This window comes from Typha latifolia, chromosome 1, assembly GCF_019914945.1.
Source record: "Typha latifolia isolate L0001 chromosome 1, TyphaL0001v2, whole genome shotgun sequence".
Classification (NCBI taxonomy): Eukaryota; Viridiplantae; Streptophyta; class Magnoliopsida; order Poales; family Typhaceae; genus Typha; species Typha latifolia.
Window position 1 is genome coordinate 23,971,514 of NC_133086.1, and position 15,700 is coordinate 23,987,213.

Genomic DNA, 15,700 nt, shown 5'->3' on the forward strand with positions numbered 1-15,700 from the left:
ATCATCTACCAGCTGTGGAGTGAAAGGAATTAAAAAAAGAAAAAGAAAAGATACAGTTCTACTGCTGCTGTTTTATGTTTACTCTCTAGTGTCGGCAGAACAGCGAAGCACTCCACGTAAAAAGTTTATAATATTGTCTATGTGTACACGGAATATTTTAGTGGCCCATATATTGGATCTTGGGTCATCCTATTTATTATGACCTCTGCCGTTGTTTTTAAATTAGACATTGGGAACGCCATCCACAATTAATCCATGCAACTTAATTACAAAATATATGATATATACATATACTCTTTCGTGTGTGGGCTCACCTCTCTCTAAATTTTTGTTTGCAGGAAGACAGGACAAATATATTGAAGAATTTGAGGTACGAAATAATACATTTGGTAAGTTTCTCTCTTCCTGGTAAGACTGATTGAGAAAATAATTAAGATTAACAGTGGTGATTATTTATATATTTATATTACGGGAATAGAGGGAGTCCTTTCTTTATCAAAGTTAATATATATATATATACATATATTTTTTTGGTTAGTGTGAACAGTGAACACCGACACTTGCTTATAAAGTGCTTTACTTTTATATGTGAAAATTCGGAAGATATTCTATTTCTTTTTTCCCTGTTTAGTCTTCCGATGGTCTATGACTAAATAAGTTCCATTAATACACCTACATCTACATGGCCATCAACAATAGCAAATTAAATGATTGCACTCAAAGATAATAAGACAAGATGTGACTAAGTAAGTCGAGAAACCTTATTTTCTTCTCCTTTAAAAATAACACGCATCAAGATATGACTAAATATGCAAGAGATATTATTTATTCTAATTATATATTTTATAAATCTAAAAAAATATTGAGATATAGTTGGAACGAACTTCACCTACTTAGTGAAGCATAATAATAATAATAATAAATACATTATATTAAGCTCAAACATCACAGAAAAATAAAGTAAATAACTCTGCTTAAGCTGCTACGTAGTATAGTCAAGAATTATACATACACAAAATACAAAATAGAAAAAAAAAGAAAAAAAGACAGTGATCTGTCAAATCTGACAAGCTTAGATCATCACCCAGCTCCTAGGCCTCGACAGAGACGGAGAGGAGGAAGTGATATTGACGACGGTCGATGGGGATAGTGTCAGTTATATTAGTGAAGAAAGAGAAAAAAAAAATGAGGGAGGAGGAATCACCCATTGCCCAATGCCCATGGGGAAATCCAACAAAGGGGAGGAATTTCTTTTTCAGAAGCCCCAGTAGATTTCCCTGCTAGGGCCGGCGCAGCTGATTTGTTTCCTGTTAATTTTTCATCGACTTAGATGAATCAGTCGGCGAACAAAATTATTACTAAATGCGTAAAAATCACGTGCAATGTATCACAAGGTAAATCGGAGTAAGAATGATATATATGTTTTTTTTTTCTTTTAGAACGATATATATAATGATGCACTGACATAAAGGAAATCGGATCAATAGCAATTTATTCCAAAACTTGTACATCTTAAGATTATGACAGCTTCTTCAATAGTATTCCCTTGCCTTCATATCTCCAGTACAGTGACATTGAAAAGATCACGAAAAAGGTTTACGTAGATCGAGAATCCCCAAAACAACCTTCTAGAGAAAGTGACATGGTCAATTGGAAGATCTCACCGGCTATTATTGTAATAAGATGGCATATTGGCATCGCTACCGATCTCTCCATCTATCTAATCCTAAGCTTTCTCTTCCCCTCTAATGGAGGTTAGGAGGGAATAGTTCACTAGTCCCTCTGTAGATCGATATTAATCAATGGTGGCCCTAAACCATAACCACCTGCCCTCTCTACTACTGGGACCATGTCTTTATCAGACACACCGGCTGCTCCTCACCTAATGTAAAAATTGATCTTTTCTTAAAAAAAAAAATACAAATTGGTAATTGGGAAGTGGGATAGTTAGCATTGATTTAGTGGGCATTTTTCTTTGATTTATTATTTTTTCTTTTTTTTTTTGTTTTTTGTTTGGTGGGTCATCTTCTCTTTCAGGGATTTGGTTGTCTGGATGCCTGTCAATGGTATCTATTTATTATTGGGTTTATGATTATTTCCTCCAAAATAACCCACCTTCGTCCGTGTGCAGTGCCTTCTACCTTGCCTCGCCCTCTGTTGCCTTCGTCGTTTCCAAGAAAACTTTGAGCGGCTTCCTGAGAGAGTCTCAGGTGCTCCTTAATTTCCTGGATTCACGGCAAAGGTTTACGATGGGCAGTATTGGCCTCCTCCGGTGAGCATTCTTTTTCTTTGTTTCGATCTCATCAAAGTTTTAAGATTGTTTTTCCTTGGATTCCTTTTTTTTTTTTTTTTTTGGTTCCCTTTCCCTTCTTCTGGGTTGTATGATGATGATGATGGTGGTGACAACGATCAATGATTGAGGTTGTGTTGGCTAGTGTTCTTTTTGGTTGCGGCTTTTAGATTCATGTGATCACGCTACAATGGGTTCTCAGGTTCTTCGGAAGCTAGCGTGCAGAGGGCTAAGGGATCAGTTGGGTTAGCAGAACAAGAGTGTATGGAACCGCCAGCCACTGACTCCGGCGCTTATTACAGCCAAGATCGGCGTTCCCGGAGGTTAATATTTCTGAGCTCTCTTCTTTATGTGTGAAGATGCTGAACAAGTTTCTTCTCTGTCTCCTTCCTCAAGTGTCTACATTTCAGAATTCGAATCTTTTCGTGATGGCTGCTTCAAGGCTTATGTGATGACATAGTGTGAATATCGATGAATTGGGTTGAAACATAGCATAGCCGTATAGGGCGGAGGGCCTTCGAAATCTAACAACATGAAGAAATATCTACATTGTGGTGTTAAGGATTGTTCTTGGATGAATCTCCCTTGTCTACTATTACTATGGAAGAAAGTACTTTAACTTACTGTAGGGATATTATTGGCACGGTAGCTTTCTAGCATCGAGGGACGTTCTCAGTTTCTAAGCATTTTTTGTCTCCTTTCTTTGAGCTTAGGAAAAGCATTCGGTTTACAACAGAACAACAAATTTATTTTGATTAATTGCTGATCTTTTCTTAACTTCGACCACTTTACTGTCCTTAACTTCATCATTTTAGAGCTTTATGCTTTGAGCTCATCATGGTTTCATCTTCGTTTTGGAGCAAATTTTTTTTTTTTTAAATTTAGTTTTGCGTCAATTTCAGTGTATCATCGGTGCACGAAGATGTGTTGAATATGTCACCTCGATTGTCCTATCACAATCCTGTAAGTGATCTGACTCTTTTTTTCCCCTCTGAGTTTGTGGTTTACTAGGTTATTTATATTGTATATTAGCCCTTTGTGCAATATTACAGTTGTGTCAGGCATCAAAGTATCATACTTCTACATCTTTGTTCAGCTCTGTATAAATTCTCTCTTCTTTGGTCTATTACTTAAGCTGGAAGCAGGTAGTTCAATAATGATAGAAGTGTATATGCGTACAAAGCCATATTCATATTAAAGTTTGTTCCACCAGATTATCAGATAACAAAAATATTTCCGGATATAAGATGGCAATCTGTTTGACTTGGCACCTAAAAGAGAATTCTCGTTTCTGGAAGCTGGTAATTAGGCCAAAAAATACAATATATACTTTCTACCACGTCAGCTCCTATAATGTGCAACCCACTGTTTCCATAACGTTGCAGCAATAGAGATGCCAGTTAATGCATGTCCCTCAGAAATAAAAAGTGTAATGGATTGCACAAGGGAACTCTCCACTTTGCTCAGCCTTCTTCAGATGGTTGTTACATTGCCCAAGGAAACTTCCATGTTTACTGGCTTTTGGAAATCAATAATCTTTTTTACCTGTTTCCATGCTATGAATTTTAAATTATAAGCTGCTGCATACATTTGAATCATAATTCTTGTACACTGTCCTCTAATTGCCCCATATTCTTCTATCATCTAGCAGAGTATCAATCTACAGAGAAGACTTCATAAATGGAGTTCCTTACACTTAAAAGAGATGGTTCCACACCGTCATTCTGCTGCATCCACAGCTCCAACCGAAATTCTGACTCCTAAGGTTAGTCCTAGATCCTAATCATAATTTCAAAGACAAACTCTACGTAGGTTATGCAGGTCCCTAATTTTTCCGTTACTGGCATGCTAAAAGCCTAAAACTCATCCAGTCATCTAATGTGATCAATTTCCTAAGTTAAACATTACCAATCATTTGTACTCTGTCTAGGAGAATCTGGAGTTCCTTTTCTTCTAAATATATACATATTTCTTTGCATGTTATTAATTCTATCAGCTATTCAGTCTATCATAAATGTTGACACTTCCGTTAACGTATCGAGTATCATATAATACTATTGATGTTATTGCCATAGAAAGGAGAAACAAATAAAAAGTTTTCTATATGCCCTTTTTCTGACGTTGTCGCATGCCGTTCACAGTCTGTTGCAGACTTGGTCGATGAGATTGCAATTCTCGAGCTGGAAGTTGTACATTTGGAACGGCATCTACTCTCATTATATCGGACAGCTTTTGACCAATATCTATGTAGCTCCCCTAGTAACGCTGGCGAGGCCTGGATTTCAGAGCACTTTTCCAGAGACCAGCTGGATGATGTTAAAGTTCAGATAGTGCAACAACATACTCAAGATTTAACTTCCAGCCAACTAGTAGAGAAAAAACATCAACCTTTAAAACTTGAGAGAATAGAGGAGAGCGTGCTGAATTGCAGGCATGTTGAGCATTCTGCCATCAATACATTAGCTGCCTCAGATTGTAAGAATGTATGCACACTTCTCTTATATCCTTTGCATCAAGTACAATTGCTTTATCTTTCTGACAATCATTTTATTCAAGATCATGAAAAAATTATCTAGTATCTGCAAAAATGTAACATGAATAAATTTTATCATTTGTTGTTCGTTTATAGGTCCTTAAGCATCTCGATAAAATATAATCTGGATAATTAGTATATGAAATGAATTTGGTGGTTACAAATTTTCGATGTTCATCAGGTAACTACAGAGAGTTGAATTGCCTACTCCTATTTATCTATTGCAAAAGAAGATCTTGTGCCTTCTTGCATAATAGTACTGTTCACGAGTATATGAGATCCTTATTTATTAGCATTGTTTAATGAAGACAATACATCAGTCGCACGGGCTGCTGTTCTGATTTGACTTTGGAAGTGTAATTGATATGTTTCTGTTTAAAATAAGATTCAATGTCTTATTACATTTGTTATCACTATTGGGTATGCATACATAATGCTTTCGAAACCTCACTAGATGGATATATATATATATATATATATATATATATATATATATATATATATATATGGTCAGCTCACTAGTTCATATGCACCAGAAAATAGACAATGCCACTCTGCCATCACACTAGATGACTAAGGCCCAAACCTGAGCAAAAGGTTACATCACATGTCACCATGGCCAATCCACAACTACCAATCTAAGGTCGTAGGTTTAAGTTATTCCATTAAGCTTAATGATGAACTTCTTGTCCATATGTTCTGTATGAATGAAGTGTATGCACATTTTAGTGTTGACTCTTTGCACAAGAAGTGGTACTTTAGCCAACACTCCAACAGAGCGGTCTTTCATTATTTGGTTCCAAATGGATATTTCTGATTTATCCTGTACATCTTTTGAATGTTATCAGGAAATATCAAAATGTACTTCTGGGCATCGCAGCCTTGCGGATCATCTGGGTGCTTCTATCAGTGACCATGTACCTGAGATTTGTTGTAAACTTTCTGAAGATATTGTCAGATGCATTTCTGCTGTCTATTGCAAACTTGCTAACTCACAGACTCAAGATGTGGAACAGTTGGCTTCACCTACTCCATCTGTGTCATCTTCAAGTACATTTTCTCCCAAGGATCCTTATGATAGTTGGAGTCCTCAGTGCCACTATGAAGCTACAGTAAGCCCCTGTCGGTTTGAGTCACTTAAAGAGAAGAATGATCCATACAGTGGCATGGTTGTCATTCCACAAATACGCATAGATGCTGACAGATTTGGCTATGCCTCTAAAATGCTAGAGAAATTCAGGTAGTTGATCAAACTGTGCTGTAGGAAAGTATCATTGTGGTCTTTGTATACCCTAAGAATCATATTGGTATATCTACCATAAAGCATGCAGTTTGTTTATTTAGATAAACTAGAATGCTGGAAGTAATTTTTTTAAATTAAACCAGGATGGGATGAACCTGGCATTCTCATATTAGAATTAGCTAGAAGTACCATTACATAGTTTTTGTGTCTAACAATGTTCAGTAAAATTCGTTGTTGTACCATAGATATTCATGGAAATATGACAATTTCCTCTGTGCTTACTTTGAAGAATGGGTGATACACTATTTTAATTGCATCCGCTGCCACAATAACTTATACATTTGTACAAATTTTGTATGAGATAGGTCCCTGATACGATGCCTGGAGAAGATTGACCCAAGGAAGATGAGGCATGAGGAACAACTTGCTTTCTGGATCAACATTCATAATGCATTAGTGATGCATGTAAGTTTTAGTAACTTTCCCTCTATCCGTACTAATTTGTTAACTACATCATGTATCATGATATTGAGGGGTGTAACTAGAAAATGTCTTATGATATATCACAGGCATTTTTAGCTTATGGGCTTCATGATAATCACATTAAAAGTACCTACCTGATCCTAAAGGTAAGCATCACATATAAACTTTTGGTTTTGTCACCACAAAGATTACTTTTCCAATAGTTATACACTGAAATCTACTTCAGGCAGCTTATGATGTTGGTGGCCATTCAATAAATGCTCATACTATTCGGAGTTCAATTCTTGGTTGCCAACCCATTCGTCCAGCATTGGTATGTCTGCAAGCTTCATTCACCGTACGAAATTTGTCAATTCAGTAGCAACAATGACCAACATACCGAAATAAAACCATAGCAAACATCTTCATCTAGTAGCGAGTGTTTCATACTTGATCAACTTAGATCACCCATCCTAAACAAATAGAGAAAGAATTGAAGCAAGAGATGTGGATTTCTACTAACTCAGATTGATGCACTCCAGTTTGACCTAAATTTAGGGGCCAGGATAACTTAAGTTTCGAATGAGGGGTCACTGATCCTATAAACCAAGATGAATACTTAGGCTAGTATGATTAATGATTGTCATATAGGGTCATAAAGAACAGTTACTACTTCTATTCTGTATAGAAATACTATACCCTTCTAATCAACTTGTGTTTCTGGTAAAGGCTATCCCCTCTTCCCCAAATTAGCCTTAGCTATGAACTTAGTACATATTGATGGAAGACAATATTAATAGGTAGTATAATTTCCACACAGGGTTTTGGAACTCCCTCATTGAGCAATAAGTGGAGTCAACTGCAGGACAATGATACTTGATGAGTAGGATAATACACTAACATAGTGAAGATATATAGATTCATATAGATTCATCTTCGTTGTTTTGTTAAATTTGCTTGGTTTACAACCTCATTCTCACAAGCCAGAACATTCAAGCTTACTTGCATCTATTATTATCATGTGTCTGCAGTGGGTGCGTGCACTATTCACACCAACAAAAAGGTTCACGATGGGGAATGGCAGACATCCATATGCTTTTGATCGTCCTGAGCCACTTTCTCATTTTGCTCTTAGCACGGGAGCATACTCAGACCCTGCTGTATGATCTTAAGGCTTATTCTGCTACAACCATTATTCATTTTGGATTAGATATAGAAGATAAATCTGAATCAAATTTTTTGTAGGTTCGACTTTACACAGCCAAGGGTATCTACCAGGAGCTGGAGCAAGCAAAGACTGAATTTGTTCAAGCTAATGTCGTGGTTGGAAAACAAATAAAGATCTTACTCCCAAAGATTTTACATTACTACGCAAAGGATGCTTCTTTCGAATTGTTTGACGTTATCGAGATGGTATGCAAGTGCCTACCTGAAAGCCAGCGGAAATCCATTCAACGATGTCTTAGAAGAAGAGTAGATAAGTGTGTGGAGTGGTTACCATACAAGTCATGTTTCAGATACATTGTGCATAGAGATCTAGCCGAACAATAAAGATTAATCTATTCTCAGTTCACAAGTGAAAAAAAAGAAAAAAAATCCAAATCTTTCTTTATATCATCTTCCAACACGGTTCCTGCCTACACTAGTCCAACTTTGATCAGTCTTGAGTTTAGTCCTACATTTGTATAGGTTTTCTTGTTGCCTTTTCTTGTTGAACTTTTGTACAGTGATTGCTTACTAAATGATGGATTATCTTGCCATTCTCCGTGTTATCTTGTATCTTGTGTGTTACTACTTAGTAGTCCATGGAGATTATTTTTCCCTTTTCTTCCACTTAACTGTTAAGGAAGTAGAGTCGATCTGCTTTCACCATGTACCGTTCCCATTTGCAATGGCACTAAGGAAGCTGGCAAAATCTTAAAGATGCTTTGACTCCTCAGAAGGCTTTGTAAACTTGCAACAATCATCTGGCCTAGCCATTACATTACCTTTTTAAGCATTGCATCATTCATCTAATAGTACTAATTGGAATGAGAGACAAACAACAAGTTACAAATGCCTGCCTAGACCAATATGCTTTTGAACAAGAGATTGAAATGCCGACTCTATTCTACTAATGTCAAAATGCTGAACTTGAAAAAATGTTGACAATAAGAAAGAATCAGCAGTGACCTCCAACTAAGCCGAATTTGGTAATGAACTTCTTCTTGTTACAATTCAGCATCTCACTTAAACTACATTGTAGATTCTTCTGCTTCAGCACCTTTTGTCGAAACTCCAGGCTTTTCTTCAGACCATGATGAAAGAACTCTGGATAATCTGCTACCTCACTGATGCCCCTTCCCATTTCTTCCACCAGGAACTTGATTCTGGGCTCCAAGGAATTTTTGACACTCTTGATAAGAATGGGCGGATATCCAGCCACTAACCGCGTTACTTGGTCAGTGTTGAATCCACAATCCCTTAAGAATGCTAAATTGGGCTGCAAAATCTTGTTCACATCACGACATAGCACATCAGGGAAGTTAACAACCAACCTTTGCAGATCCATCTCACTCAAGCCTATTGATCTCAGGAACTCAGTTGTAGGTTGTAGCCGATTCTGGACGCTGTAGCCCATAATATAAGGGTTCTTTACCAGAATTTTACCTATCATTCCTTCCTTATTGAGACCTAAGCTTGCAAGGAAATCCACAATATGAGAAAACTTGGTCTCAATGCTGTAACTGATGAGCCGCGGGTTGAGCAACAGCATCTTACCCAACTGCCTGTCTGAGATCCCCAATGCCTGGAAGAAAGCCAGTAGTGGGCATAGCTTCTCTTCTACACTATGAGAAAGAATGTGGGGAAATTTACTTATGGCCAAAGCCACTTCTCCAGGCTTCGTTTCAAGTGTTGCGAGGCAATGAACTGTGGGAACAATCTTCTCATCCAAGCCCAAAGCAAGTATTTTGGGGCACTTTGCGACGACACAGGGAAGCTTTCTCTCTTTAATCCCAATGCTCTTCAAGTAATTCCAGTTCTCAGAGGCTCTGTTTCCTTCTACGCTTTGCAAACGCTTGCATTTTCTCAACATTTGCTGTATTCCCTCATCATCAAATCCCTTCTCTTTGAGGAACTCTTCAATGGTTTTCCTGTCTTCAATACTTCCCATACTTCCTAAGATAGTTTTGAGTCAAAATTGCAAAAGGCAAATCATCAAACACAAGCACCACTATATTGGTATTTTCAAATGAAGCTCGTACAAATCAGCCCCAAAATTCTTATAAACTACTCCCGCAAGGTAGCGAGAGAGAATAAACATTACAACCCAACATAAATGAAAGGCTCAAGTATTCAAATCAGAGGAAGAGCTTAAGATTTCAACTGTTATTGACATGACTTTCTGAGGAGAAACATAACCCATATTCCCAAATTCCAGATTGAGGATAGAAATCATGCATAGGGACCAAAGCACGATAGCTCCAACAATTATGGTGCCAAAATGACCAGAGGAGCACAAATTTGGCGTAACCTAACAAGAATGAGTGAATTATCCACAGAAATAGAGCAGCGAACTGGAGAGAAAATACCTTGTGGGAGAAGAATATCCAGTCTGAGCAAAGCTCCTGTTAATACTCATGAACAAAAACTCCAGACGATAATAAATCGGAGGCCTTCCGGTCCTTATCCCCAGCAACTAAGGAAGGCACTGCCCCTGTTTTTCCCATTTTGCCCCCGGCTCTTGTCGATATTTTCCCCTAACTGATATACCCCTCTAAAACCCTAACAGACACAGTCACAAACGAACACTCTCTCCCTCCCTCCCTCCCTCCCTCATTTGTGAAGAAGAACACAGCTATGCAGGCGAGATCGTCTAAGCTTCTCTTCTCAAAATTTTTGAGGCATCTCTCCTCCTTGCCAAGATCTTGGATCTTGGAGAGTCGGTCGAGCTCACTTCTCCCCTCTCGCTCTCTTCTTGCTTACACACCCGGAGCCCAACTCAGTACTATCCCTAGTCGGCCCATGAGAGGCGATAGGAGAGCAAGAAAAGACGATCCTTCGGAAGATGTCTACCTCCGGACGCTCAACTGCGGAGACGACGTTGGGGAAAGGAGGAAAGAAAGCTCCCAAGAAAGCCCTCCGGCCCGAACGCACGAAAGGCCATTGAGGGGAGATCGAAGGCCTCAGCCGTCACGAGGAGCGGGGCAGATTGATGTCGAGGCGGGCGATTTCTTCCCTGAGCTCGAGGATGGAGATGAGATGCTGGGTCGAAGCCGTAGGCTTCCACGGAATCGAACGCCCAATAGACCAACTGGAGGAGGACCAGATGACCTTTTCCGCGATGGAGATAACGACGAGGAATTTGAATCTTTACTTCAACAAGAATCACCTCCTCGTTTCTCCAACAAATCCAAGGCAGAGGAAAAGAAAGATTCTATCAACAAGGAGAAAGGTGCGGGTGGACTTGGGGAAACCCTCTTTGAAAAGTTGGACCTTGGAGATGATAGTGGTGGTGGTGGTGACAAGATGAAAGAAACTTATCAGAAGCCCCTTTCTGCAATGCCCGAATCACCACCACAAGATGCTGATGAAATTTTCAAGAAAATGAAGGAGACGGGGCTCATCCCTAATGCTGTTGCCATGCTAGATGGGCTCTGTAAAGATGGATTGATCCAGGAAGCCATGAAGCTCTTTGGATTGATGCGTGAGAAGGGAACGATCCCTGAAGTCGTGATCTACACGGCTGTTGTGGAAGGGTTCTGCAAGGCTGCCAAGTTTGATGATGCAAAGAGGATTTTTAGGAAAATGCAGAAGAATGGTATTGTTCCGAATGCTTTTAGCTATTCAGTTCTGATACAGGGGTTGTGTAGAGGGGGGAAATTGGAAGATGCGGTTGAATTCTGCACAGAGATGTTTGAAGCAGGGCATTCACCAAATGCAGCAACTTACATTGGCTTGGTTGATGGGTTCTGCAAAGAGAAGGGGGTGGAGGAAGGTGAGAAGATTGTTAGAAATTTCCGTGAGAGGGACTTTATTATTGACGAAAAGGCTGTTAAGGAGCACTTGGACAAGAAAGGTCCATTCTCACCCCTAGTTTGGGAGGCCATCTTTGGGAAAAAGAACTCTCATAGACCATTTTGATCTCATAACTTACATGGTGAGTACAGTTTTTGATCTATTTGCTTCCAATATCAAGATCGATTGGTTAATGCAATTTTGATCTTGTTTGTTTACATTTACATTTCACCATTTAAATTTGGATAGTTGTTTTAATAAGAAAGGTAGCTTCTCGAAACTGTAATCAGGAGAATGTGCTAGATGTGTAAATTATTTTTTTGCGCTCATGAGTTCGTAGCCAGAAGTCATCATTCATGTGAAATAGGGTGAAAGTTAAGTTAGACAATTCAAGAACTTCAAATGGAAAAATCTGAATGATCAGTTAAGATATTCCTTTTCTTATCCAAAATATATATCAGTTTGCATATTGTAAAATGATGCCGCATACTTATATTACCCTCTAATATGCCACTTTTTCTAATGCACCAGAAACAAAAAGACCTCTTTTTATATCTTTGCAATTGGATTAGAGAATTATTTAGCATATACTCTGATGTACTATGGCTTCCTTTTCCTGTGTGTGTGCATGTGTAATGTGCATCGTGATGCGTTAGAAGAGAAATAGTTCTCACATATCATATCCTTATTTGTTGAAAAATATCACTTGCTTTGCATCAAGGAATGCCTTGCTGGTCCTGTGATGGTGTTGGCACCCGGCAGGAGGCCTGTCAATGTCACTCCTTCATGCCAAGGCATACTACTCCGTGTTGACATGTGTCATTGCATGTGTTGCCCATATCGCTCGATATAGTTAGAATACCAAGCAGCATGTCTTGAGTGCCTCATGATACCTATTTAGCTTACTAAAGGAGGCCCTTCTTTAAAATCTCTTTGCTAATAGGCTTATTGTTCAAACCAAAAAGAAGAAAAGGGGAAAGGGAGATCTAGAAGATGAGGTTGATGTAAGAATGGGATCTTTGAATCCTATCAAAAGATATGCTTATCTTATTTTCTCTTTCTAATTTCTTTGATTTATAAACCAAATCTGATATTAAGCATTCTAAATTTAACAAAATAAAGTTAGACCTATCATTTGTAAATGTCATTCTACATAAATCTAACATTTTGTGCCAGATTTATATAAAATACCCTTCAAAAGTAGGAACCAAAGGTAAATGGAAATTATTTAATAACTATTTGATATTATGTGTTGAATTATATTTTTACTTGACTATTGGTATATTTAAGTATTTTACAACAATATCTAGGGATAAAATATTCTAACATAGGCTTTAATACATATTTTAGAACTTAAAATATGTATAAATAGCTTTAAAAACCTATTTGGAGATGTGCAAATGGCACAATTGGGGTGTGTCGATAGAGTATCAACACGACATGTGCCATTGGCACACAATCCTTGCTTTGTGTCTTTGAAAATTGTATCATATGATCCTGTTAGACACTTCTTTTCCAATAAACTTATCGCTCTATTTTTAGCTAGGTGCACCCATGGTAATGGGCTAGAAGAGAAGTATGTTTTTTGTTTTTCACTCTTGATAAAATGAGATTGGATGAGAGAAAAGGATAAGCATCAATGTTTTGAATGGCGTTTGAGGCGGCTGCCTTGTATTGCAGTTTTTGATTAAGATACTGATTGGACATGACCAACCCACCTCAAATTGGATCATTTTTTGTTTTAGGTAAAAATAAGAAAATTTCTAGATGGTGTTTTCAAACGCAATTGAAGGGTCTTCGAATGTCTGCACATCGTTCGTACATACAGAGCACTATTTTTGGCCCTTCGAATGCGAACGAGGGGCGTCCAAATGCCTGCATAGCGTTCACATATGCAGAGCTTTATTTTTTGTCGTTTGAATGTGGTTGAAGGGCGTTCGAATGCCCGTCAATTAAGTTGTTTCGTATTAGGGTTTGTTGTTTTAGTGAAATAGTAGATACTTTGAGATCATTGATTATTGAACCTTTTGTTTTGTATCTAAGGCTAGAGCCAACCTTCTCTCTCCTCCATCCTCTCCTCAATATTCACCCTAAGCTTTATTCTACTGCCGAGGTTAATCCTCAGCTTCTCCCTCATCACTTTAGCGACTAGCCATACCAGGAAGTTTCCTTCTTCCTCATCTTGTTCAAGATACTATTTTACTCACCATAGCCATCATCATCTTTCATAATCTTAATCCTAACCACATCACCAACTTCTATCATCCGCGTCCATCTCGCTATCTCATGACCTTTGGTCATTAATTCTCCCATATATTTTGATCCATCTACCCGATCAACGAGATTCCGATTGCGTTGGATTCCTAACTTTCAGAGGAATAACCTATCTTAATCTTAGATCATTTCAACGGTTAGATTGATCCTTACTGTTTTCGAAAGTTTCGTATTTTGTTTGTCCAGAATAGCAACGCAGATCGAAAATCATTTTACTTGAGGGCGATTGCAACACCTTGATGGGGTGCTTTTACAATCTAACATCTCAAGGTGAGACTTTGTTAGTCATGCTTTTCCTTCATTCCGCTGTCCTTGATTCTTCCAAGCCTGTTCTTTCTCTTCTTCTTTCTTTTTGGCCACTTGAGGTTGTAATACAAGATTGACAAATTCATAGCACTGAAACCATCACATCCTATAGAAAATTTCTTGTAAATATCTTATGCTTATTATGCTTCTTTTAACATCTTATTGGCTCTTGCTATGCATGTAGCTTACTACTTAATGCCCCAGGGTTTGGTATTGACCAATTGTTGTCTGTTATATTGTTTAATATTTTTTGTGCAGACTTTTTAAAAAGAGTGCAGTCATCAACTTGCACATTTTTACCATGCTACCGCCTCAAAGCCTAGCCTGTGACCGAAGCAATAATATCAGAATGACCAAGTATGTGCTGACTGGAGGATAGTTATTTCTGGTGCTCTTAGTGTTTATGTAAAAGCAGCAAGCACTTGGTATATTTGTTCTGGTTTTTTCAGCTAAATATCTCACATAGATAGCCATCTTTTCTTGCCTCCTTTTTTTGGATGCTAGATATGTATCTTTTTATTCTAATATATTTTGAGCTATTTGCTGTTACTGCAAGAAGAGGTTATTTCTTGATAGTTGATGGGATGATCCAAAAAAGAATGCTGCATGAGATCTTTAAGCTTGCACTTCCTTTAATTGTTCCTCTTTTATCTTTCTGTTAGTTTCTCTGGAAGTCCTTGCATCTTCGAGTATCTTGTTGCATCGAGGTTCACCAAGAACTCATTCTTTGGAAACTGACGCTATGCATTATAAGTCCATTTGGTTGGACATTGTAAGAGATCTCATGATTCACAAATTCGTCAAATTTCACCACCTGTTTGTTGCAACTACCCAAATATGACTTGACACCTAACCATCGATATTAGCTTTCTTCGTAGGAGGTACTCATTGTGCACCATATTTCTTTTTCTTTTTTCCTGATTTCCTTTTAAAAGTGCAAATAGGATTATCGTGTCGTGTTATGTGTAGCTGATAGGATCTCTGGTTGGGAGATTTGAAATGTTAGTATTAATAGCCAAGTTCTCTTAGGGTTCCCTGGAAGCAATTTTCTCCCCAGTGACATATAAGGGCTATTGATAGAAATGCCAATCGAAAAGGATCTTTTGATCTATCAGTCGGCAAATTGAGTTTTCCTTTTGACAATCTTTTGGGTTGTTACCACTAGTATGACATTTATTGCAACTGGTTTAATAGCAATGAAAGCAGCTGACATTCTCAATCCGTTATTCTGCTCTGACATGTGGCTGAAAGCCTGAAACAAATGACAACTCAAATAAAGTTTGGTGGATATCAGATACCATTAGGTCTAGATAGGCACAACTTGATGCGAATTTGGAGGATATCAAGTTAATTAGGTCTGGTTTTGGATATCTATTCTGCATTTACTGCTCCTAGTCATTATAGTTCTGATACTTATGTTGGATATTTTTATCCTATACATGCTTCCTCCAGCTCCTACCCTATGAATCTAGAAAGACTTTCCAAGTTGGTTTTCTGAATTTTGGATGTTACAGGAGTGCTTTTGCTTGAACATAAGAGTCATCTAAACTTTATTGTGATCTGTTGGCTTAGCAAGTTAGCGTGTACTAGTAAA

General features: G+C 38.0%; 3 protein-coding genes across 6 annotated transcripts; 2 read left to right on the top strand and 1 right to left on the bottom strand.

Annotated features, from left to right (window-relative positions):
- Positions 1 to 1,662: 1,662 nt before the first annotated feature.
- LOC140795366 (uncharacterized) lies at positions 1,663 to 8,288 on the top strand. 4 transcript variants are annotated; one of them, XM_073147905.1, is made up of 12 exons: positions 1,663 to 1,887; positions 2,132 to 2,272; positions 2,493 to 2,613; positions 3,193 to 3,253; positions 3,942 to 4,055; positions 4,432 to 4,773; positions 5,672 to 6,063; positions 6,432 to 6,531; positions 6,636 to 6,695; positions 6,776 to 6,862; positions 7,560 to 7,688; positions 7,774 to 8,288. In XM_073147905.1, the coding sequence occupies exons 3-12, from the start codon at positions 2,555 to 2,557 to the stop codon at positions 8,077 to 8,079; spliced, it is 1,650 nt and encodes a 549-aa protein (XP_073004006.1). In that variant the 5' UTR covers positions 1,663 to 1,887; positions 2,132 to 2,272; positions 2,493 to 2,554; the 3' UTR covers positions 8,080 to 8,288. The 4 variants fall into 4 exon arrangements, with proteins under 4 accessions (XP_073004006.1, XP_073003990.1, XP_073004014.1 ...); XM_073147889.1 differs by having other exon boundaries at positions 1,747 to 1,887; positions 3,939 to 4,055; XM_073147913.1 differs by lacking the exon at positions 3,193 to 3,253 and having other exon boundaries at positions 1,747 to 1,887.
- A 194-nt stretch (positions 8,289 to 8,482) lies between these two features.
- Positions 8,483 to 10,247, bottom strand: LOC140795397 (transcription termination factor MTERF6, chloroplastic/mitochondrial). The gene is made up of 2 exons (XM_073147938.1): positions 10,101 to 10,247; positions 8,483 to 9,687 (listed from the first exon to the last, which is right to left on the bottom strand). Exon 2 carries the CDS (start codon positions 9,680 to 9,682, stop codon positions 8,690 to 8,692), a length of 993 nt encoding a protein of 330 aa, XP_073004039.1. The 5' UTR covers positions 9,683 to 9,687; positions 10,101 to 10,247; the 3' UTR covers positions 8,483 to 8,689.
- LOC140795388 (uncharacterized) lies at positions 10,149 to 14,681 on the top strand. The gene is made up of 2 exons (XM_073147925.1): positions 10,149 to 11,668; positions 14,365 to 14,681. The coding sequence occupies exon 1, from the start codon at positions 10,369 to 10,371 to the stop codon at positions 11,650 to 11,652; it is 1,284 nt and encodes a 427-aa protein (XP_073004026.1). The 5' UTR covers positions 10,149 to 10,368; the 3' UTR covers positions 11,653 to 11,668; positions 14,365 to 14,681.
- The last annotated feature ends 1,019 nt before the right edge of the window (positions 14,682 to 15,700 follow it).